The sequence below is a fragment of the Littorina saxatilis genome, linkage group LG6 (genome assembly GCF_037325665.1).
Source record: "Littorina saxatilis isolate snail1 linkage group LG6, US_GU_Lsax_2.0, whole genome shotgun sequence".
Lineage (NCBI taxonomy): Eukaryota > Metazoa > Mollusca > Gastropoda > Littorinimorpha > Littorinidae > Littorina > Littorina saxatilis.
In genome coordinates this window covers 44,016,268-44,041,386 of record NC_090250.1, presented here as the reverse complement: position 1 = coordinate 44,041,386, position 25,119 = coordinate 44,016,268, and the positions used below count along the sequence as shown (strand labels likewise).

The 25,119-nt window shown below is 49.2% G+C and overlaps 1 protein-coding gene across 4 annotated transcripts in view; it reads left to right on the top strand.

Annotated features, from left to right (window-relative positions):
* The window catches only part of LOC138969300 (E3 ubiquitin-protein ligase HERC2-like), a 156,792-nt gene that overhangs the window by 97,599 nt on the left and 34,074 nt on the right, over positions 1 to 25,119 (top strand). For all 4 annotated transcript variants that reach the window (XM_070342057.1, XM_070342056.1, XM_070342054.1 and 1 more), the window contains 10 exons: positions 4,074 to 4,210; positions 4,582 to 4,772; positions 5,209 to 5,406; positions 12,443 to 12,586; positions 13,159 to 13,308; positions 20,999 to 21,080; positions 21,886 to 22,029; positions 22,449 to 22,539; positions 22,926 to 23,103; positions 24,533 to 24,786. In XM_070342057.1, coding sequence (XP_070198158.1) covers positions 4,074 to 4,210; positions 4,582 to 4,772; positions 5,209 to 5,406; positions 12,443 to 12,586; positions 13,159 to 13,308; positions 20,999 to 21,080; positions 21,886 to 22,029; positions 22,449 to 22,539; positions 22,926 to 23,103; positions 24,533 to 24,786 — 1,569 coding nt within the window. The remainder of the gene's footprint in view (positions 1 to 4,073; positions 4,211 to 4,581; positions 4,773 to 5,208; positions 5,407 to 12,442; positions 12,587 to 13,158; positions 13,309 to 20,998; positions 21,081 to 21,885; positions 22,030 to 22,448; positions 22,540 to 22,925; positions 23,104 to 24,532; positions 24,787 to 25,119) is intronic.

Sequence of the window (25,119 nt, the reverse complement as noted above, 5' to 3'; positions counted from 1 at the left end):
CTACGTTTACACTTTTTTAGTTGGGGTTGCTCCCCTTAGACGGGTAGCCTTTTCAGACCTAGCACTTTAGACTGAGTCAACTGCTACATGTGATTCGGGTAGGTATATTTATTAAATGAAAATTTACAATAAAATTTTCGATTTTACGTGTATGACCGTTTTTTACCCCGCCATTTAGGCAGCCATACGCCGTTTTCGGAGGAAGCATGCTGGGTATTTTCGTGTTTCTATAACCCACCGAACTCTGACATGGATTAATCAATCAATCAATCAATGACGCTTATATCGCGCATATTCCGTGGGTACAGTTCTAGGCGCTCTGCAGTGATGCCGTGTGAGATGAAATTTTATACGGCCAGTAGATTGCAGCCATTTCGGCGCATATTTACCTTTCACGGCCTATTATTCCAAGTCACACGGGTATAGGTAGACAATTATTAACTGTGCCTAAGCAATTTTGCCAGGAAAGACCCTTTTGTCAATCGTGGGATCTTTAACGTGCACACCCAATGTAGTGTACACGGGGGGAGGGTTCGGACACCGAAGAGAGTCTGCACACAAAGTTGACTCTGAAATAAATTTCCGCCGAACCTGGGATCGAACTCACGCTGACAGCGGCCAACTGAATACAAATCCAGCGCGCTACCAACTGAGCTATATCCCCGATCTTTTTCGTGCGCACTTGGTCTTGTGCTTGCGTGTACACACGGGGGGTGTTCGGACACCGAGGAGAGTCTGCACACAAAGTTGACTCTGAGAAATAAATCTCTCGCCGAACGTGGGGACGAACTCGCGCTGACAGCGGCCAACTGGATACAAATCCAGCGCTCTACCGACTGAGCTACATCCCCGCCCTGCCCCCATTTTAAGACTCCTTTCTTTTTAGGACCTTATTTTCTCCGATTTGTTGAAGTCTTAAAGTGGATGTTTCGCTGTAACTAAACAGGGAACTCTGTAACTCAGTCAATGTGTCTTGGCTCAAAAATCAAAAACAGCTTTTATTTTACAGCCCAACTGTTCAGCATTTTCTTTTAGTTTCAAGGTTCTACAAACAGCTAGAATGAATGGAACTGCATGCTGACAGTTTTCAGGACATTAAATTACATATTCTTACTCCGAATCACATAAAGCATTGACACAGTCTGAGATGCTAAGGTCTGAAAAGGCTACCTGTCTAAAAAATTTAAAGGGATGCAATCCCACCACAAAAAGTGTAAACGTAGCCATGGTAATGACCATACACCCGGGGAGTTACCTCCCATTGGTGCATACTACGTCACTACCGCTACCAGACCTGTTTACCCTTACGATTTTGGCGTAATTTATTACGATTTTCTGCAAAAAATACGCCATTCCGCTATCCGTGTCAAGACTACGATTTTCATAAATAAAAAATTTAAATTTTTTTTTTAATTTTTTTTTTTAAATCAATTCACATGTTTGGCATTGTTTTTTTCAATGGCAAAATGGGGTGAAAAAGCACAGGACTGACCAGAGATCATGTCTGTCTGACGAGACGCTGGAGAGCCTTATTCTAGTGGTGAAGTCTCGCCCTCACTCATTCGGCAAGCGCAAGTACAGTAGAGAAGCGCTTGACACACTAAAAAAAGGCCTACTACGAGCAAAAGAAAAAGAATCAGTGATGCATGTGCTTTTGATGGGATCTTCTTTGAAATTATGATGACTACAAAAACTGACTGATGTGTTTTGTTTGTAAATGATGGATATATGTGCATGATTGCGTTTCGCAGACACAGTTGTCATGTGCCGCGGCGTTGTAATTGGCGACGAATGCTGGATGATTACTATTTTTGTGCCAGGATTACTATTTTTGGGGCTGAGCATTACTCCAAAACACTTATGGGGGTAAACAGGTCTGCGCTACTCAACACGTGGTCAATTTTATACGACTTTCAGCGTCTTGAGAGGAGGCTGTGAAATTTTCTATGGCTCTCGTGGCTGTGCTGTTTGGTGTTTGTTGGACACCCACCGGCCACTTACCCGTCTTTCTTGCCTTCTGCTTCGTTAGTTGGTGAGCTCTTTCCTTTTTACATTTAGTCAAGTTTTGACTAAATGTTTTAACATAGAGGGGGGAATCGAGACGAGGGTCGTGGTGTATGTGTGTCTGTCTGTCTTGTCTGTCTGTCTGTGTGTGTGTGTAGAGCGATTCAGACTAAACTACTGGACCGATCTTTATGAAATTTGACATAAGAGTTCCTGGGTATGATATCCTCAGACGTTTTTTTCATTTTTTTGATAAATGTCTTTGATGACGTCATATCCGGCTTTTCGTGAAAGTTGAGGCGGCACTGTCACGCTCTCATTTTTCAACCAAATTGGTTGAAATTTTGGTCAAGTAATCTCCGACGAAGCCCGGACTTCGGTATTGCATTTCAGCTTGGTGGCTTAAAAATTAATTAATGACTTTGGTCATTAAATATCTGAAAATTGTAAAAAAAATTATTTTGTTTATAAAACGATCCAAATTTACGTTCATCTTATTCTCCATCAATGTCTGATTCCAAAAACATATAAATATGTTATATTTGGATTAAAAACAAGCTCTGAAAATTAAAAATATAAAAATTATGATCAAAATTAAATTTTCGAAATCAATTTAAAAACACTTTCATCTTATTCCTTGTCGGTTCCTGATTCCAAAAACATAATGATATGTTTGGATTGAAAACACGCTCAGAAAGTTAAAACGAAGAGAGGTACAGAAAAGCGTGCTATCCTTCTCAGCGCAACTACTACCCCGCTCTTCTTGTCAATTTCACTGCCTTTGCCATGAGCGGTGGACTGACGATGCTACGAGTATACGGTCTTGCTGCGTTGCATTGCGTTCAGTTTCATTCTGTGAGTTTGACAGCTACTTGACTAAATGTTGTATTTTCGCCTTACGCGACTTGTTTAGATTTTCTCATCGTGTTGGACTCTGGTACCTTGTACTCAGGTGTCTCTCTCTCTCTCTTTGTTGGAGATTGGTCACTCTTCTCTGGAGCTGACTTTTATCTCACAGGCCGTTCGGGCCTCACTCCATTCCAAGGTTTGCATACTTTGGCATTATTGTCTTACGGTCACCATGAGGGTTTGTCCTTCTCAGTACTGAGTGGACAACCTTACCCACGGATTGTTCCAGGGCATTGGCATTTCCTTCCAATAGAAAGGGGGGGGGGGGGGGGCAGCTTGTCTTTCCCTCTACTCGGCTCGGGTTTTTCCAAGGCTTGGGTCTCTTTCCGGGCCGTTTTACGGTCCAGGAGATTGGAAGATGTGCTGGGCACAGCTTAATGGCTCTCTGATGTTGTCTTTCGCAACTTTTGCCTGAGAGACATCGCGGCTGTCAATCAGGATGGTTCTCGGTCCTTTCCTGTCTTTTGGCAGTGGGCCAGTTCCTGGCAAGGGTTTTAGAGTGAGTTAGATTTTTCTTTCTCACCGGGCCCATCCTGACTTTGGCAGCGGGCCAGTTTTCTGGCAAGGTTTTAAGAGTGAGTTGGATGTTTCTTTCCCACCGCCTTGTTGAAGCTATCTGCTTTATGTGATTCGGAGTAAGAATATGTAATTTAATCGAAAATTTTATAAGTAAATTTTCATTTGATTAATATACTTACCCGTATCACATAGTGAATTCCCTCCCGCCAACCCCGCTTATGGTTTTTTTAGAGTTCTTTAAAACCGTATGATATTGACCACGTGTTGAGTAGCGGTAGTGACGTAGTATGCACCCATGGGAGGTAACTCCCCGGGTGTATGGTCATTACCATGGCTACGTTTACACTTTTTGTGGTGGGGTTGCTTCCCTTTAAATTTTTTAGACGGGTAGCCTTTTCAGACCTTAGCATCTCAGACTGTGTCAATGCTATATGTGATTCGGGTAAGTATATTAATCAAATGAAACTTTACTTATAAAATTTTCGATTTAATGAAAGACGATACATGTAAGCCAAAGAGCTATGCAATTACAGCAATGCCCTTATGGCTGCCATGAGTTCTAAGCGAAAAGAAATTCATTCCAAATAGACTTGAGTGTCTCAGGTGTGCAAAGAAAAACACAAGCTATTGTTGTTTTCCAGGTGTGACAACTGCTGCATGCGCCCCATCACAGGCCCGCGCTTCAAGTGTAAGGTGTGTGACGAATACGACATCTGTTACAACTGTTTCCGCAACCTCAAGACCCACCGCCACCCCTTCAAGCGCTACAATGAGCCTGGTAATCGAAGAGACTTTCTTTGCTAAACAAAATAAAGGATAAGTTGTGAAAATGCCAATGGCTTGCTGATGGAGAGATCCACTTACAGTGAAGAGAGGTCAGCTAGATTCAAACAGATTGAGGCAGTGTACTGTTTTGATGAAAGACCACTTATCAAAATTCTTTTGCTGAATTTAGTTGCATGGATTGAAACAATCTTTGCTTTTAAAAAAGATGAGGGTAATATACTGTTCCGCTGAATGATATTGCATTATTTTGATTATTATAACTGGTATTGAACCAGCATTCGCTGACAAGCAGATGAAGGGGTCATTCTGATTTGGCTGAATGATCTTGTATTGATGTCATCTTTATTTAATAATTACTTACAGGGAGCGATCCAACATTTGCGGGCAAGCCAGGCAAACAGACAAAGCCAGTGTACCGGCTCGCCAGTGGGGCGCTGGTCGACAACTGGCACGTGTGTGTCAAGAATATCACCGTCTCTTCTCGAGAGAACCAGTCCATGAGACTGATTGACGGAAACGAGGGATACTGGCAGAGCTCTGGCGCCCAGGGGAAGGTGAGTGAGGGGGATGGCGGGGGCGAGGGGCGGGAAATGTGAGGAGGGAGAGGAAAGAGGGACAAAAAAGGAGCGTTGATGTGCATCTGTGTGTTTGTATCTTTCTGCATGGGTATTGTTTAGGCACTGACTTACACATGAATTAGATTTAGACTTTTATATGAAATCTGTACCCAAACTGCCATCACCTTCATGAAGAGTTTAGTCAGTGAAGGCAAGCTTTTGTCTGGATCAAACAACTCGCATGTTCATATCATAAGAGCAAAGAGTCGCGTGTTTTTATAGGTTTGGTTCATATGTGGTGCAATGCCATAAACAGAAGTAGTCAATGATAACATATCGATCTGAAAACATCAGATCAGTCACTTCTTAGTTGCAATTGATGTTCATGATTTTGTTTCAACCACCAAAATCTTCACTTCTGTGTCACCAACAGCACTGGATTCGCTTGGAGATGCAACCAGACATGGTGATCAACCGACTGTGCATGCGCATTGACCCCGGTGACTCCAGCTACACACCGTCCCTGGTGGTGATCAGCGCCGGTGAGAGCATCAGCACACTGAAAGAGATGAGGACCATTCACATTCCAGCCAACGAAACCGTGGTCACCCTGATCAGTGACATGTCAGAGGTGAGTGACACTAGATTAAACTGAAGGGCTTGGCTAATGTATGGTAAGTTGCCGCTGTTGCAAAGATTGATGCCTGAGACTCCAAATCATTGCAGCATAGTAAGAATTCAAATTTCAGCAAGCCCCTCTATCAAGGCATTTGAGAACCCCATGACTTGCTAGATGGTTTTTGAGTCACTTGAGAAAAAGTGACTCTATGTAATCGGTCAGTGTTAGTCTGTCCGGCCGGCCGGCCGTAGACACCACCTTAACGTTGGACTTTTCTCGGAAACTATCAAAGCGATCGGGCTCATATTTTGTTTAGTCGTGACCTCCAATGACCTCTACACTTTAACGATGGTTTCGTTGACCTTTGACCTTTTTCAAGGTCTCAGGTCAGCGTCAAAGGAAAATTTAATATCATATTCTTACTCCGAATCACATTAGCATTGAGTCACCTGAGATGCTTATCACTGAAAAACGCTTACCCGGCTAAAGAATTTAAAGGGAAGCAACCCCATCACCAAAACGAAAGTGAAAGTAGCTTTGGTAATGGGCCAGTACACCGGGAGTTACCTCCCATACGGGTGTATGCCACGTCACTTCCTCTAGGAACACGTGCCTATTATCATACGTCTTTTTCACCTCGGAGAGGACGGTTCACTTTTCGACGCTCTGTGGCTGACCTTGTGTGTTTGAGTGACACCCGCCGGCCACGTTACCCAGCTTGTCTGCTCGCCTTGCCTACAGTTTGGTGAGCTCGTTCCCGTTTGTTGTTGGTTGTTTGCGCTGTTTCGTTACTGTACGTTGTCCGTTTTTTACGGACTTGTGTGTCAGTGACTTGCGTGTTTCGCCATTTTGTTGTGTGAGTTAGTTAGCTAACTCGTGTGACTTTGCTAGTAGCTCTGCGTGCCCTCTTTCTGTTTGGGCAAGTGTAGCTTTAGTATTTTGTTGACGCGTAAGCGTGTGTGTTTACTGTGTTTTCAGTCGTTTTGACTTACGTTTCAGTAAATCTTTTTACTTTGCCACGTGTTGTTGACGTTTGTGTCAGTGTCTTGCGTGTCGCCATTTTGTTGTGTGAGTTAGTTTTCTAGCTCGTGTGACTTTGTTTGTAGCTCTCCGTGCCTCTGCTTGTGGGGCAAGTTTAGCTATAGTATTTTGTTAACGCATTAGTGCGTGTGTTTACTGAATTTTCCAGTCGTTTAGACTTATGTTTCAGTAAATTTTTTCGCGTTGCCACGTGTTGTTGTCAACATGTCTGATTCAGACAAGCGCCGTGGCAAGTCGGACCCCAAGGGGAAAATTAAGGCTAAGTCTTCCTCTTCCAAAGCAACGTTACTTGTTACAGACCAAGAGCGTAACACTTTGTTGGCTGTACCAATTTCGGCGCCTAGCGCTGTTACTACTTCTGCTTCTTTTGCGGCGCCTAGCGCTACTGTTACTTCTGCACCTGTCTCTACATCGGAGACTTCGTCTTCTTTGGTAGCACCTGGACAAGGTGCGTTGGTTTCCTCTCTGTTAAAGTCACTGGTTCCAGAAATCCGCAGCTTGGTGCAGGCAGAATTTCAGCGTTCCGTCGCCAGCAGTTCGGCGTTTCCGGCATCTGGCAGTGACGTCCGGGCATTGGCTTCCGTGTCTTTGTCCTCCACTTCCGGCTTGGAGCAGCGTCCTCCCTCTTCAGCGTCGGTTGGTAAGCAGAGCTGGTCCGATAGCCCTCGTGAGGCGCCTGGACGTTCTCCTTCGGGGGACAGCTCTTTCGCATCGGGTCACGACCGATACCTTGCTGATCTTTCATTTCCGGCGATAACCTACGAGGCCCCGGACTTGTTCGAACAGCGGCGGCAGTCGGTTTCGACTGCCGCATTTCCGGCACTTGCCGGAAGTGATGATCCGTCCGCTCCGGCACGCTACGGCGGTCGCGGCAGGATGGAGTATTCACTGACTTCCGGTCCTTCCGGATCGCGAAGTCAACCAGTGCAGTCTTCACTTCCGCATTTTGCGGTTCCGTTGACTACACTTCCGGTTTCGGCCGGAAACGCTTCTTCCTCTTCTGGTGGTTCCTTCCGGATACCAGATAGTGGATTACAGCGTGCGCCTTCCGGCTTTCAAGCGCCTAGGCTTGAGCAGGCATCACTCCACTCAGTCGGGGGAGTGACGTCAGCTCATCCAGCTCCGGTTTTTGCGGATGGTCGTCCTGCTTACCCTTTACCTTCACAGGGTTTTGGGCGGCAGGATGACGTTAGTGCTCAGGCTTTTCCGGTTTCCGGTTTGCCAGGGCATGCTTCTGCTTCCGGAACTGGTGACTTCGGTCATGGTTCCACGTGTGACTATTCTGATGCTCCATCAGTGGTCAGCGAGGAGTCGCGGGGCGTGTTTCCGTCGAAGCTCAAGTCTGTTCTTGACGTCGCGGCGGAAGTAACGTCTCGTTATTTTCCTGAAGGGGTGGTGGCTGCGGACTCTTCCGCATCATTCGTTCCTTCTGCCATGGCGGACTTCCGGCCGGCACAGGAGGATGTTTCTTCCTTCCGGTTCGCCGAGTCTCCGTCAGTGGCTTACCAACTTTCGCATTCACTGGTTCGTCCAGCACATGCGGGGAGTGGTATTCGGCCAGTGCCTGTTCCGTTACTGCTTCCTTTTGGTCCAGTTCCGGAATCAGCTCAGCAGTGGGTGGCTTCAGCTGCCCAAGCCTCTTCCTTCGTGCCTACGGCCAATAGGAAGCTTGGCATGCCCAATCAGAGCCAGAATTGGCTGGCGTCTTTTGCACTCCCTAGGGCTACCCTTCCGGTTTCCCGGGAATTGCTGCCTCTTCTGACTAAACCGATCAAGCGTGATTCGGTTTTGCCGGTTTCCGAGGCTTCCCTCCTCTCTGCTGAGGAGGTTGGACGTCGGCAGATCGAACTGTCCTCCATTGCGGAGACTCTCGTTCGGGCTCTGTCTCGGGCATTGACCGATTCGCTAGTTCCTTTCACTCTCAGTGAAGAACAGAATGCGGACGATGTCTCTGCGCTTTTGACCGCATTGGCCAAGGTCAATGAGGAACAATTGCGTCTTTCCTCCCTGCAGTACACCCAAGCGGTACTCTGCAGGAGGGATCTCTTCCTCTCGCAGTCCCAATTCACGGAGCTGGCTACTAGGGAGACCTTGAGAGTCTCCCCGGTCTCAGAGGAGTCTCTCTTCTGTCCGCTGGCACTGGATGCCAGACAGAAGGAGATTCAGTCAAACAAGGACAGTCAGTTCCTTGACTACACTCTGAAGGGGGTGAAACAGTCTCAGCCTTCTAAACAGAAGCAGGCTCAGACATCGTCTAACCCCAAGCCAGCTCAGAAGCGGCAGGCTTCGCCGGCCGCTCGTGGTGGGAAGAAGAGGACGGCATCGGGGAGGGGGCGTGGCGGCTCTGGAAGTAAGCCACACCCCCAATGAAGCGCTCCCGATCTCACCTCCCTCCCGCCCTCCACCTTGGTGATGGCGGGAGGCCCCTCCCGGGCACTTTCTCGTTGGATGTCGGTAGTAGACAGCCAATGGATTGTGGGAGTGGTGAGTTCGGGCTTCCGTCTACTCTGGCGGGAGGAAAAGGCGCCTCTTACCCGAGTGCCTCCGCGGTTCAAGCCCCCCTTCTCGCAGGAAGCACGTTCCGTCTTGCAGTCGGAAATTGCCTCCCTGGAGCAGAAGGGCGCGGTGGAGAGAGTTCGGGTCCACAGCTCCCTGGGATTTTACGGGCGTCTGGTCGCTGTTCCCAAAGCATCAGGAGGATGGCGTCCCGTGTTGGATTTATCTCTCCTCAATACTTTCTTGAGGGAGATAAAATTCAAGATGGAGACGCCAGCCTCTGTCCGAGACTCTCTCCGCCCAGGAGACTGGGTGACCTCGATCGATCTCACGGACGCATACTTTCACATTCTTATGCATCCGACCGACCGGAAATGGCTTCGTTTCCGGTGGGGAGATCAGATCTACCAGTTTCGCGCACTCCCTTTCGGGCTGTCTCTCGCACCGTGGATTTTCACCATGGTGGTGAGACAGGTCTGTGCACTGGTGAGGTCCCAGGGTATCCGTCTGCGGGCTTATCTGGACGACTGGCTCATCATGAACCAGTCCCAGAGCGGCTGTTCGCAGGATACCCTGACGGTTCTTCGAGAATCCAACTGGTTGGGGTTCTCGATCAACCGGGTAAAGTCGGAGCTGACCCCGTCACAGACATTCACTTATCTGGGGATGTCTTTCGACACGGTCGCTTGGACTGTCCAGCCTTCTCAGAGAAGGGTGGACAAGCTCCAAGCTCAGATTCGCTCCACTTTACCTCTCCTGATGGCTTCCATCCGCTCGCTCGCCTCCATCTTGGGGCAGATGGAGTCTATGGCTCTTCTGGTTTCACTGGGCCGGGTCCACAAATGTCCGCTTCAGTTCGCGCTGAAGCCGTTTGTGGACTCTCCTCTGGTGGACTGGGACGCCCTCATCCCTTTGCAGGGATGGTTCCAGTCTGCGACCCTTCCGTGGTTGCACACGGAGTGGGTCTGCAGAGGTGTTCCGATCGTCGTGCCCCTCCCCGACCTGGACCTCTTTACAGATGCGTCCAGGGAGGGTTGGGGGGCACATACAGATCTTCAGACTCCTCCCTTTCCGTTACTCAGCCGAGTAATCCGGAAAGCGGAGATGGAGGAGCCGGCCCTTCTTCTTCTGGTCGCTCCTCTGTGGCCGTCGCAGGTCTGGTTTCCAGATCTTCTTCGGCTTGCCCAAGGGCCCCCCATTCCTCTCGCACTCGTGCGAGGGGAACTAGTGCAGCCCCGAACAGGCATTCCACACGAGGAGCCCAGTCTTCTGAAGCTTCACGTGTGGAAGTTGTTCGGGACTCGCTGAAGCGCTCTGGGGCGTCGTCTTTGACTCTGGACTTGGTGGCTCGCTCGCATAGAGCGTCCACCTCTTCAGTTTATGCTTCCCACTGGAAGGCATGGACTGCCTGGTGTTCAGCTAGAGGGGTGAGTTCGGTGGCTCCGCGCTCTATTCAGGTCGCTAACCACCTCTCTTTCATGTCTTCACAGGGCGCCTCAGTCTCCTCGTTGAGGGTCCGGCGCTCCGCTATCTCGGCGACTCTTCAGCAGATTGGTCGTTCTGTTCGAGTCGGGGGCGTTATAGCTGCAGTCATTAAAGGGGCTGCTCTTAAGGAAGCTAAAGCTCGTTTGCCCGCTCCCAAGTGGGACTTGTTTTTAATCCTGGAATTCCTTCGTTCTGCGGATTTTGAGCCTTTAAGCGAGGCCAGTCTGTTCAATGTCACTCGCAAAGCGCTGTTTCTCCTTTTGTTGGCTACGGCCCGACGGGGTAGCGAGGTCCACGCCCTGTCGGGTCAGCCTGGAGATATCTCCTTTGAGCCGGACGGTTCCGCATCTTTGCGTTTCCGGCCTGATTTCCTGGCCAAGAATCAGTCTCCGGGGCAGGCCTCTCCGCTGGTTAGAGTTAAGGCTCTGACCAGCGCGTTGGCCCCGGGTGACCCCGATTCGGTCAATTGCCCTGTGAGGGCACTTCGTCTGTACTTAGCCCGGACTCAGCCGATTCGGTCTAGTTCTCAGAAGTTGTTGTTTATCTCTCTCCTTACTAGGCGCGAGAAAGATTTGTCGAAGGTAACGTTGGCCCGGTGGGTGTCCTCGCTCATCAAGCAGGCTTATGAGTGGAGGCGCACAAAGAGGGGGGGGGGTTATGCCCTCCTTGCCACTTGACTCGGCCCGAGCCCATGAGACGAGGGCGTGGGCATCCTCTCTGGCAGTTCTGCGCTCCAGACGTCTAGAGGAGGTGCTGACAACTGCGTATTGGCGTTCCGAAGATGTTTTCATAAACTTTTATCTTCGGGACGTCACAGCTCTTCGACAGGATGGCTCCAGAGGCCTTCCAGCGCTCATAGCAGCAGGCCAGTTCCTGTCCAGAACTTGATGGTGAGTTTTGATTCATTTCTAGCCCACCGCCTTGTTGATGTTATCTGCTAATGTGATTCGGAGTAAGAATATGATATTAAATGGAAAATTTCCTAAATAAATTATCATTTAATTAATATACTTACCCGAATCACATACTGTATTCCCTCCCACCTGCCCCGCTTATGGTTTTAAGATTTTTTAAAGCCGTATGATAATAGGCACGTGTTCCTAGAGGAAGTGACGTGGCATACACCCGTATGGGAGGTAACTCCCGGTGTACTGGCCCATTACCAAAGCTACTTTCACTTTCGTTTTGGTGATGGGGTTGCTTCCCTTTAAATTCTTTAGCCGGGTAAGCGTTTTTCAGTGATAAGCATCTCAGGTGACTCAATGCTAATGTGATTCGGGTAAGTATATTAATTAAATGATAATTTATTTAGGAAATTTTCCAATTAGACATTTTATATCTTTTCTCGGAAACTATCAAAGCGATCGGGCTCATATTTTGTTTAGTCGTGACCTCCAATGACCTCTACACTTTAACGATGGTTTCGTTGACCTTTGACCTTTTTCAAGGTCACAGGTCAGCGTCAAAGGAAAAATTAGACATTTTATATCTTTGACAAAGTTCATCGGATGTGATTGAAACTTTGTAGGATTATTCTTTACATCAAAGTATTTACATCTGTAGCCTTTTACGAACGTTATCAGAAAAACAAGGGAGATAACTAGCCTTTTCTGTTCGGCAACACACAACTTAACGTTGGGCTTTTCTCGGAAACTATAAAAGTGACCGGGCTCAAATTTTATGTGAACGTGACTCATTGTGTTGTGAATAGCAATTTCTTCCTGTCCATCTGATGCCTCATATAATATTCAGAACTGCGAAAGTGACTCGATCGAGCGTTTGCTCTTCTTGTTTTATGTGCATATGAACCGTGTGTTTATTATGTGAGGGTTCTCTTCACCTGTTATGGCTGCTTATGTAACTGTTGTTAGTTTTAGGAATACATGAACATAACCAACTCAATGCTCAGATAAGGAGATTCCGCTGTATCCCATCCAGGACTAATACTTTAAAAATCTGTCTGAGATGCACAGGTGTTAATTGCGGAATAGTTGTGTTGACTGATCGGTCACTTCTCTGTTTTCAGTTCTACGACCTGTTTGAAATTGGCATCCGTCAGTGTCGCAGCAGTGGCATTGACTGCAAGATTCACGGGCTGTCCATCGTCTGTCACAGAAGATCAGAGGATGAAGAGATCATCACTGGATACTCTTACCTGGCCTCAGACAAGGTCAGTTGGAAATTACCTCTATACCATACTAATAGGATTGAAAAATAAATACAGACCTTCATGGATCGGTAGGATGATCAGTATACAAAGTTTTAGATCTTCGAAGAAAATGGGTTATTTGTAGAATTGTTGTGGTGTGTGCTGTGGAACAAACCAGAAAGATTGACGTGATGTTTGACCGAGTTGTAGCAGCCAGAAAACAGTTTATTTGGTTATTTGTTTGGCATGTGTTCCTGTTTATAAGGGGAGAAAATAGGCAATGGAGATGGGTGTTTCTTGGCTTGTGTGAAGATATGTTTCTTCTTCTTCGTTCATGGGCTGAAACTCCCATGTCACTCATGTTTTTGCACGAGTGGGTTTTTACGTGTATGGCCGTTTTTACACCGCCATTCAGGCAGCCATACGCTGTTTTAGGGGGAGAAGATATGCTTGATTTGACTTCCCTGCTATGTTATACAAAACATTATTGGGGGCGGAGAATTAGCAGTAAGCAGTGAACCAGATGTCACCTTTAAACAAGAGCCAATACTATATGTCACTGTGTGTTTACTTGATGTGACAAACGGTTTCAGGAGGAAGATGACGAGAGGCAGTCGCTGAACCAGAACTACGGGACGCTGAAGAAGAAGACACGCTCCATGAGCAGCAAGGACATCCAGACCCACGTCTTCGTCTGGGGGCTCAACGACAAGGACCAGCTGGGAGGACCCAAAGGATCCAAGGTGGGGATGTCTGTCTTTTGCTTTGTGTCTGCCTTGAGGAGAAACAGTAGCTAGAGAAACAGCAGTCAGAAGATAACTGGTTGTTGTGTCAATATAACACTTACCTCGACAGTACTATTCTTGCACATTATCTATTATAGGCCGAAAAAATTGGACAAAACGCTGCGTGGGTACAATTATCTCCCATAACCATGCGCCACCGTGGATCCCAAGCACTGTCCGAGTGCTTCCCCCTTACAGGATGTAGGTGGCGCGTCCTCTTTCTTTTTTCGCGCGTGACAGTAGGCTGTGTTTCTGCTGCGCTCCCGGATTATTTTGGATTCTAGAGTCTTCTTTTCTGTGTGGATTACCACCTGTTGGATTTTTGTGTGTTATTCCACTTCTGGCTTGAGGCTACGTTGTTTTTCTTCCAACTTGTGCCTCCGTTGTTGTGTGGCGGACTCGGCGTGCCTACCGTCCTACTTCGTGGTGACCGGTCGTCTGCTTCTCGTTTCGCCTCATTCACTTGAGTATTGACCTAATTTTCTTTGAATTTTGTTAATTCTCGATTTTTTAAGGGTACGTACAGGGCGAGGTAGGATGTCTCGTCCTGTTTTGGGCTCTGGTTCTACGGAACCAGAGTCTGCCGGGGGCAACCCTTCTCCGGGCGCCCAGCGTCATGTTTTGCGCACGGAGAGGGGGACCTTTCGGCGCTCCGACTCTCCCTCCCCAAACGCTTTGCGTTTGCGGCGAGGGAGGGCGGAGAAAGCCTGTTTGAGCAAGCTCAATGCGAGCTTGCTCAAACAGGCTGGGCTTGAACCTGGGACTTCGGGCGGGGCTGCGCCGTCGAAGGTTCGGGGAAGGTCGAGGGGAAAGAAAAAGCTTCTTTCTCCTTCTCCTTCCGTGGAACACGCTTCCCCCCCTTCGACGCCGTTGTCCGGCCCTCAGTCTCAGGCTTCAGCTCCTCCCGGTTTCAAGCCTGGGGGGAAGGTTTCCTTCTCCTCCCTGGCTCGAATCCGGGGGCGGGTCGATTCCCAACCCTCTTTGGGGGTTGGTGAATCTGATCTAGGGGCTACGGGAGAGACTCAGGTTTCGACTTCTTTCTTTTCCGGTGCCTCTCCTGTGCCCTCCTCGGTTTCCACCGCTGTGGAAGCTAGGAGGGACACGGGTCCTCCTCTGAACTCCCTCGCTGGGTCGTCTACTGCTGTTTCGACAGTAGTCTTGGACTCATGGGGGGGGAGATCGGAGGAGATGACGGGGTCTATGAATTCCCTCCCCGCTGGGGTTGGGATGCGAATTGACCCCGTTCAGGGCGGTCCTGTGGGGGCAGGGGTTTCAGGCTTCGTGCCTACGACCACTGCTACTACGGTTCCCTCTGACGTCCGTGTGACTGGTGGCTGTCCCTCTATGAAACGCTCCGGCCGACTAGTTACTGGACGTGGAGGTGTTCGACAGAACGTGGTACTTCTGTCGAATGGTCAGGGCGACGGGAACATTGTTTCTGTTGCTCAGACCGACACCTCCGACCGGACCGTCTTGACCCCACGCCATTCCTTAGTGTCTGGTGTTCGGGTGACGGATGGTCCGGACCAAGGGTCCGGAACGGTCCAGGCTTACGGGTCGGGATCGAACCGGACCCACGGGTCCCGACTGGACTTGACCTCCGGGTTTGGTCCGGACGGGACCCATGGTACGGGACCGCACCGGACCTTAGGGTTCGGTGCGGGACAGTACCTCTGGCCCTTGCCGGACCCCCGGACCTACGGGTCCGGATGGTACGGTACCGGACCAGTGGTCCGGTCGGGACCGGACCACCCGACCACCTCTGTTGGTCCGGGTGGTCTGGCACCGAACCGGAACACACCGGACCACCGGACCTACGGGTCCGGATGGTACGGTACCGGACCGGTGGTCCGGTCGGGACCGGACCACCCGACCACCTCTGTTGGTCCGGGTGGTCTGGCACCGAACCGGAACACACCGGACCACCGGACCTACGGGTCCGGATGGTACGGTGTGTCCACGTCCGGACCGAACCAACCGAACACTTTTGTGGGTACGGATGGTTCGGTGCCGAACGGGACCTCCGGATGGTACGGGACCGGACCGGACCACCGGACCGGACCGGACCACCGGACCGGACCGGACCACCGAAACACCGGACCACCCGACCGGACCGGATCGGCACCCCCGACCGGACCGGACCATTTCTTTTCTGATCAGACCCGATGGGTCCCTGTTCAGTCTATAAATGGCGGGGGTTCGTTGGCTGGACTGACCCAACAGTCGCAGGGTTTTTGTTGTTCTCTCCCTTCGGCTGCTGGAGACGTTTCGTCTTTGGGGCAGGGGTCTTCGCGGCCTCTTGCTTCAGTGGGCGTTTCGTCACAGCCTACTTCATCACTTTCGGCTCCTCCCCCTCAAGCTTCCTACACTCCTGCTGTTGAGGAGTTGTCGGGAAGTGAAGAGGAGAGTGAGTCAGAGGACGATGGGGAGGAGGATCAGGGTCGCCCTGAGGTTAACACTGATCCTCTACCCTTGCCGGTTTCTGATGGAACTTCCGAAGCTATGCTTCGTACTTTCCAACAGTACATGACAGACATCACGCGGCGTCTTGACGCCACGGATGCCTCTCTTAAGCGTCTGTCGTCTAGTGTTCCCAACCCTTCGGTTGACACACAGGACGTGGACCCGGAGTCTGAGGACGAGAGGCAGGAGGCTCTCCCTCGCACAGCTAGAAGGACGTTTGAACAGTTTCAGGACGTCCTTCCCTCCGACGCCCTCTCGTCCTTGGAGTCCGCTTCGGCCCGGGCGCGGGAGGCACACGCCGCGTCTGCCGGCGGCTCGTTTTATGAACGATCCGGCCGCCAGCAATTCGCGTTCCACCCTAGTCTTAGTGCCACGGTGGAAGCGGCAGCACATCGCCTGAGGAGTACAGATTCACGTGCGAACGCGACCTATGTTCCTCGGGAGGACGCGGATTCAGTGCCGTGCTTTCCTTCGGGAGGCGCACCTCCACTGTTTCCTCGTGTCCAATCTGTTTCGTCCCTCCCTTTTCCCTTTGACTCTCGAACTCTCCCTTTCCAGACTTCGAGTGTTCAGGGTGGGGCTGACGGTGATGTGTTCGTTGGGGAGGTGCCTTCGGTCAAGAAGGTGGAACTGAGCTCTGCTTCGTTCCACAATCTTGAGGCCACCGTTTCTTCCATTGTCGAGGCCCAATCACAGGCCTTGACATGGATGAGCACGCTGTCCACACTGTTGGACCCTCCCGATCGGGCAGAGTCCGAATCCACTCGGGTCCTTGACACGGTTCGAGTGGATCGGGCTTTGCATGCCGTGCGATCGTGCGTGACGACTGCGGCAGAATTGGCCATTGGAACACGGGTCCACTTGTTGGCCCTGTTCCGTGATCATTTTCTGGCTACTTCTTTAGTGCCTCCGGATATGAGGAAGAGTCTGAGGAACACGTTTCCTCAGCCTTCTTCCCTCTTTCATCCGGGCACTGTCCGCTCTGTGGTGGAGTCCACACGCCAGAGGAACACTGATTCTCTGATGGTTGGCCTCGCTGCTTCGGCGACGTCGGCGGGGAGTAAGAGAAGTGCTACAGTCACCTCCAGCTCCCAGCCTCAGAAGAAGAAGAAGAAGAAGCCAGTTTCACTGCCTCCTTCTTCCTCCTCTCAGGCGCCTGTCGCGTTCCCCCCTGCGGCCCCGGCTTCTCGTGCTCCCAAGCGCAAGAAGAAGGGTGCTCAGACAGGTAAGGGTAAGCAGCACCACCAGGGGGGTGGTCGCAAGCCTGCGCCTGCCCGCCAGCAGAATTTTCAGTGAGTCCCGGCCCTACGTTGACGCCCCCTCAAGTTGCCCCTCTTTCGTCCGTCGGTTCCCTTTTTCGGGCCCGCGACATGTGGGGCAGACTGGTCTCCAACCAGTTTATCTTGAGGGTGGTGGGGTCGGGGTTTTCTCTACCGCTGTCGTCACAACCTCCATTGTCCGCTCTACCTTTGACGTTCCCCCCTCCTCGAGACCCTGCCAGATGGCAGGCTCTTCAAGACGAGGTGAACTCGTTGGTCGAGAAGAAGGCTGTCTACCCCCTTTCTCAGCCTTCTCCGGGGTTCTACTCCCGCCTGTTCACCGTCCCCAAAAAGGACGGCAGGTTCAGGCCGGTGTTGGACCTCTCCACCTTGAACTTGTACCTTCGCAGGTGCATGTTCAAGATGGAAACCCCTTCGTCGGTCCGGTTGGCCATCCGGCCAAACGATTGGGCCACGTCTGTGGACCTCCAGGATGCTTACTTCCACATCCTGGTGGCCCCGGGGTACCGACATCTGCTCCGGTTTGTTTGGGAGGGCACAGTGTTCGAGTTTCGGGCCCTCCCATTCGGCCTGTCCTTGGCCCCGCTGATTTTTACAAAGGTGGTCAAGGAGCTGGCGGCGTTGGTCAGAGCTCAGGGTGTGCGTCTGCGTCAATATTTGGACGATTGGCTCACCCTGGCCCAGTCTCGCGATCAATGCCTCCAACACACCCGGCAGGTCCTGGACCGGACCCATGCCTTGGGGTTCCAGATACAGTGGCACAAGTCGGACCTCGTGCCAGCCCAGCAGTTTTGCTACTTGGGGATGGCGTTCGACACAGTGCTTTACACTGTGTCTCCCTCCCCGGACAGGATCCTCTCCCTGAGGCGAAAGATCCTCTCCATTCAGGCTTGCCGCGCTGTTCCTCACAGACGGCTGGCGGAACTGTTGGGTTCCATGGAGTCTGTCGCTCTGCTGCTGCCCCTTGCAAGGCTACACAAACGTCCCCTGCAACGGGCAGTAGCAGATCGGACTTCCAGACCTCTCGATTACACCGAGTTGGTCCAGATCGGGCCTTGGTTTCACGAGGCTGTAGTCCAATGGCTGGACCCGATCTGGCTCAACTCTGCGGTGCCTATCCAACCGAGACGGCCGTCTCTCTTCCTGTACACCGACGCTTCTACGCGGGGTTGGGGAGCCCACCTGGACCTGCACGAGGCCCAGGGGGTCTGGACCCAGGAGGAGTCCCTCCTACACATCAACTTTCTAGAGTTGGAGGCGGTTCGTCGGGCTCTGCTGGAGTTTCGCCTCCTGATTCGGGATCAGGATGTGTTGGTCCACGGGGACAACACCACATGCCTAGCTTACCTTCGCCACCAGGGGGGCACCAATTCTCGGTCCCTCTCCCTGTTAGCGGAGGAGATTCTGCTCTGGTGCCAGACCAATCAGGTCCGGATGTCAGTCCAATTCGTTCCGGGGAAACTGAACGCCCTGGCCGACATTCTCAGTCGGGGCGATCAGGTTCTCCCCACAGAATGGACCATCGCTCACAACGTTCTACAGCGTCTGTGGGCAAGGTGGGACCGTCCTCTGATCGATCTGTTCGCAACTCGATTCAGCGCTCGGCTTCCCAGGTACGTCAGCCCCTTTCGAGACACGAATGCGTTCCACGTGGACGCATTCACTCTCTCGTGGAGGCTCCTCGATGCTTACGCCTATCCCCCGACATCTCTGATTCCGAGGGTACTGGCAAAGTATCTGCAGGAACGGCCAAGACTGATTTTGGTCGCGCCTTACTGGCCAACAGCTCCGTGGTTTCCAGATCTTCGCGGTCTCACCCACGTAGACCCTCTACCTCTGAATCTGGACGGGGGAAGTCTGCTCCAGCCTCGATCAGGCCTCCCTCATCCACGTCCAGAGAGTCTGTGCTTGACCGCATGGCTCTTGTGCGCTCCAAACTGCTTGCACTAGGATTGCACAAGAGTTCAGTAGAGTTTTCCTTGAACGCTAAGAGGCGATCAACTAATCAGCTCTACGACTTACGCTGGAGAGCTTGGGCCTCCTTCGCCTTGTCCAAGGGGATAAAGCCGCTTTATCCCTCAACACAGGACTTGGCCAACTTCCTGGTGGAAGTGTATCAAAAGAAGAGTCTTTCTTCTAAGACTCTTCTTGGATACAAATCTTCCATCACTTCCACGATTGCGGCTGCTACTGGTCGCAGACCTGAACACTTGATCAGTTCCTCCCTCATCGCTAATGTCCTTTCGGGTATTAGCAATGCAGCGGTGTCTAAACCTCGGGTTTCATTTCCCAAGTGGGATGTCTTCCTGGTTCTCAAACTCCTGCGTAGCAAGGAGTTTGAACCCCTGGCAGGCATTAGTATCAAGTTCCTGACTTTTAAGACTGTGTTCCTCATCGCTTTAGCCACTTGCCGTAGACTCAGTGGTATTCAAGCTTTGAGTGGCCTGGAATTTGACATTGAGTTCACCACACATCAGGTGACGTTGGCTTTCCTACCAGACTTTCGAGCCAAGAATCAGAATGCCTCGGAGTTGTCCAAACCAGTAGTCATTCAAGCCTTGGCTCCCACTCTTGAACATGATGACCCTGATCGCTTCCTCTGCCCAGTACGTGCCCTTAGAGTGTACCTGGATAGAACACGTAGCTTTCGGTCTTCTAAGCGGTCACTGTTTGTCTCGCTTAATCCGAAGTACCAATCGGATATTTCTAGACAAACTTTAGCTCGTTGGCTGACCTTGCTTATCAAACAGGCTTATGTTCATGCTCAAGTGGATGTGGTCCCTGACATCAGGGCACACGAGATTCGGGCTATCGGCTCCTCGTTGGCGCACGTGCGGGGTGCCTCGCTCCAAAGCATAATGGCGGTCGCGTTCTGGAAGACTCCAGCCACGTTTATTAACCACTATATGCGAGACTTTTCCAGTCTCAGGCTTGACCAGTCGTATGGCATTGCCAAAGCAGTGGTTGCCAGCATGGTCACGTCAGTCTAAGGTATTTTTCTTGGGTATATTTTCTTTTACGGTAGTACTGTTCGAAAATTGCCTGGGTATCTTAATCCTTGGATTTAAGTGATTTTGATTAAGGAGTTTAATACTCTACATATCACCCTCACACCACTCTGGTATTCTGTGCAAGAATAGTACTGTCGAGGTAAGTGTTATATTGACTGTAAGGCTTCTTTTTAAGCCTACTGTCTATATGATACTTACCGAGACAGTACTATTAGAGTTTCCCTCCCGCCTCCCCTCTTGATATGTTATGGGCTTTTTGAGGGTCTGCAGCTCATAAAGAAAGAGGACGCGCCACCTACATCCTGTAAGGGGGAAGCACTCGGACAGTGCTTGGGATCCACGGTGGCGCATGGTTATGGGAGATAATTGTACCCACGCAGCGTTTTGTCCAATTTTTTCGGCCTATAATAGATAATGTGCAAGAATAGTACTGTCTCGGTAAGTATCATATAGACAGTAGGCTTAAAAAGAAGCCTTACAGTTTATAGGATTTAATACCCATGGTGTGTTGTGTTCATTTTGAAGAAATGTTTTGTAGCACTTAAAAGAAGTTGCAAGCATTGTTCCTTACCATTGCACACATCATTTAGGCATTTAGAACAGCAGCTAGAAGACACCTGATTATCATGTTTTTTTGTATTTAACGCCCATGGTATCTTCTGTTAATTTATTTTGAAGAAATGTTTCTTAGCATTTCGTTTTTAAGAAACAGCAAGCATTGTTCTTCATCATTGCAAGTAGCATTTAGGCATTTTTACACAACTAAGAAAAGAACTCTGCAGAAGAGATGAGTGTACCTTTTTTTTAACTTTAAGATCGAGCTACAGTATTTTGTTTTACCATATATAGAGGTTACCTCCATGGACGTAATGATTATGATTTATATTTGTGCAGATCAAGTTGCCACAACTGAATGAAACTCTGTCAGCACTGAACTGTGTGCATATTGCTGGAGGCTCCAAAAGTCTCTTTTGTGGTAAGGAACTGTCTTTGTATGATTGAGGTTAATGTTGGTCCAAGCAATCACAAGGGCATAATCAGGATCGAGTGAATTTGTCAAGTACATGTATTTTATAAGTAGAAGGAACATATTTCGAGAAGGAATTTTGAAAACCTAGTTTTCACCCACCACTGGCATCTCAAGACTGATTACCTTTTGGTAAAGTGGCATGGTCATGGAGGGTTGTCAGATGTTGCTTGGCATTGTTATGTTTGCTTCTTTTATTGTTTATAGGGGAGGGGAGGGTTGTCAGATGTTGCTTGGCATTGTTATGTTTGCTTCTTTTATTGTTTATAGGGGAGGGGGTGGTTGTCAGATGTTGCTTGGCATTGTTATGTTTGCTTCTTTTATTGTTTACAGGGGAGGGGGTGGTTGTCAGATGTTGCTTGGCATTGTTATGTTTGCTTCTTTTATTGTTTATAGGGTAGGGGAGGGTTGTCAGTTGTTGCTTGGCATTGTTATGTTTGCTTCTCTTATTGTTTATAGGGGAGGGGGTGGTTGTCAGATGTTGCTTGGCATTGTTATGTTTGCTTCTCTTAATGTTTATAGGGGAGGGGGTGGTTGTCAGTTGTTGCTTGGCATTGTTATGTTTGCTTCTTTTATTGTTTACAGGGGAGGGGGTGGTTGTCAGATGTTGCTTGGCATTGTTATGTTTGCTTCTTTTATTGTTTACAGGGGAGGGGAGGGTTGTCTCTTCTTTTCTTTCTTCTTCTCCTCCTTTTTCTTCTATTATTCTATTCCATTTATACAAAAGTAAATGCGATTGATGGCTTGTGTGCAGTGACACAGGACGGCAAAGTGTTTGCCTGTGGAGAAGCAACAAACGGCCGCCTGGGACTGGGCATGAGCAACGGCAATGTTTTCGTTCCTCGTCAGATCACGTCTCTCAGCCAGTACGTCGTCAAGAAAGTTGCTGTGCATTCTGGTAAGTTGCTTTTGCTTTGTTGAGATGCTGCTTTGGTCCTCGGCTGTCTTTTGTTTTTCAAGTTGGATCGAGTGTCTATGTTGTACCTTCATCTGCTCCGCAACTCCCATGTAAACTGAGAGGGGAAACAAACTTGCATTGATCGCATTGCAAACTGTAGGGACAATAAAAACAATAACTAACTAACCAACCAACCAACCAACCAACCTCCATCTTCATGTCTCTATCACGACGTTGGTTCAGACTTGCTTGGCATACCTTGCTTATTCTGTTAGTTGTAATTCTTTGGAATTGTTTTTCAAACTTTTTTGGATTTTTTTTAGGTGACTGATACTCGAAAATGTTGTAAATTTGAGACATTGATCAATTTTGATGGTATACTGTGTTCCTGTACTGATTGCCAACTGATAATTGTGCAGGCGGGCGTCATGCCATGGCACTGACAGTAGATGGCAAAGTGTTCTCCTGGGGAGAAGGAGATGATGGCAAGCTTGGCCACTCAAGCAGAATGTAAGTTCTGTATGTACTAGATGGTTGTGTTTCTCTCTTTTCTTCATTTTGATGTTAAATGTTGGGTGTTTCTTCATCCCTGCGCTTTTCATGTTTGGAATTGAGTTTGTGATCATTGAGGATACAAAATTAAAGCAGTACAATGGAAAACCCCTTTTGAGACCCCCCAATTTGAGACTCCCTCCCTTTTAAGACCCTGTTTTATCAGATTTTCTGTTGATAAGCTCTGTAAATTTACCCCCATTTTAAGACCTGATTTTCTCATGATTTTTGGAGGTCTTTAAAGGGGGGTTCCACTGTACTATCAATGTTACAGGGGAAGAAAAAGATGGAAGTTTAGAATTATAATCCTGCATGTGTATTATTTGCATGAATTGCTCATCTAGGAACTGTGAGACCCCGAGGTTGATCGAGGCGCTGAAGTCGAAGCGTGTGCGTGACATAGCGTGCGGCAGTTCTCACAGCGCGGCCATCACGTCTAACGGAGAACTCTACACTTGGGGCCTGGGAGACTACGGCCGTCTGGGACACGGCGACAATACTACGCAGCTCAAACCTAAACAGGTCAGTCATTTTCTGCCTTTCCAGTTGGTATATTTTTGGTTGCCTGGATTCGGCAAGCAAAGCTCTTGGCAATGGGTCATTCAAAGCGGAGCTCCGCTGTACGCAGTGTTTACTGTGTGTTTTGTCACTGTGAACCAAACGGATTTTGCTGTTTCAGCCTGGTCAGTTTTATTTCCTGTGATGTTTGGCTTTGAAGAGCAAGCCAACAAGCATATGGGTCATGGTGACATTACACCATGACTGGTCAGTAATTTTGAGGCTTTGAAGTTGTGTGGAGGTTGTGTTTGCCAGGTCAGTTTTGAGTTCCTGATGTTTAGCTGCGAATCAATAAAGAGATTAGTCTGATGCAGTGGGCTAGATTCCTGGTAGACAATTACAGTACATACATGCCATGTTTTATTCCGCCCCCCGCGGGTTAGGGGGAAGAATTTACCCGATGCTCCCCAGCATGTCGTAAGAGGTGACTAACGGATTCTGTTTTTCCTTTTACCATTGTTAAGTGTTTCTTGTATAGAATATAGTCAATGTTTGTAAAGATTTTAGTCAAGCAGTATGTAAGAAATGTTAAGTCCTTTGTACTGGAAACTTGCATTCTCCCAGTAAGGTAATATATTGTACTACGTTGCAAGCCCCTGGAGCAATTTTTTGATTAGTGCTTTTGTGAACAAGAAACAATTAACAAGTGGCTCTATCCCATCCCCCCTCTTTCCCCGTCGCGATATAACCTTGAACGGTTAAAAACGACGTTAAACACCAAAGAAAGAAAGATGTTTTATTCCTGAAGTAACAATGTTCAGTGTAGCATTCCTGACCCTAGAAAAGATAGGCAAACTGTGACAAATTTGTCTTTTCTCTTTGTGTGCACGCATTTTCTTTTTGCAGACATGCACTTGATTATATAAACCTGTGTGAATATTTCTGTTTGTGTGTGTTACTTCAACCCCTTTAACTTTAAAGATACAGTTCTGCATGACCCTCCAGACTTCATAGGACAAGATGAACAAAAATCAATCAATCACTCAACATGTCTTACAGCGGAGTATGGGGCGGGGATGTAGCTCAGTCGGTAGCGCGCTGGATTTGTATCCAGTTGGCCGCTGTCAGCGTGAGTTCGTCCCCACGTTCGGCGAGAGATTTATTTCTCAGAGTCAACTTTGTGTGCAGACTCTCCTCGGTGTCCGAACACCCCCGTGTGTACACGCAAGCACAAGACCAAGTGCGCACGAAAAAGATCCTGTAATCCATGTCAGAGTTCGGTGGGTTATAGAAACACGAAAATACCCAGCATGCTTCCTACGAAAACGGCGTATGGCTGCCTAAATGGCGGGGTAAAAACGGTCATACACGTAAAAGCCGTGGGAGTTTCAGCCCATGAACGAACAAACAAACAGCAGAGTATTAAAAACATCCTCTTCTTTCATCCTTGCAGATAAAATCCCTGGTTGGCCAGCGAGTGATTCAAGTGGCGTGCGGCAGTCGCGACGCTCAGACGCTGGCCTTGACAGACTACGGCATTGTGTACAGCTGGGGGGATGGAGATTTCGGCAAGCTGGGGCGAGGGGGAAGCGAGGGATGCAGCATCCCTCACATCGTGGAGAGGCTGACCGGTCAAGGCGTCATACAGATCGAGTGCGGGGCGCAGTTTTCGCTGGCTCTCACCAAGTCGGGACAGGTTTGGACCTGGTAAGTTAGTGTATATTATTGTGGAACCGCACTTTTATGACCTCCAAAAAATATGATACAATCAGGTCTTAAAAAGGAGGAAGTCTTTAAATGGGGGTACATTTACACAGTTTGTGAACAGGAAGTCAAGACACAGGCCTGGGAATGATACGCCTTTCGTCGTAAATACGACAAAGTCCTTGTGCCCTTACTAATGCTTAAAACACAACATTTTCCCGTCAGTACGCCCAAACCACTTTTACTCATTCCCAGGCCTGATTTACAGAGTTTGTGAACAGGAAGTCAAGACAGCAGTCTTAAAAATGAAGAAGTCTTAAAGGGAGATTGGGGGGG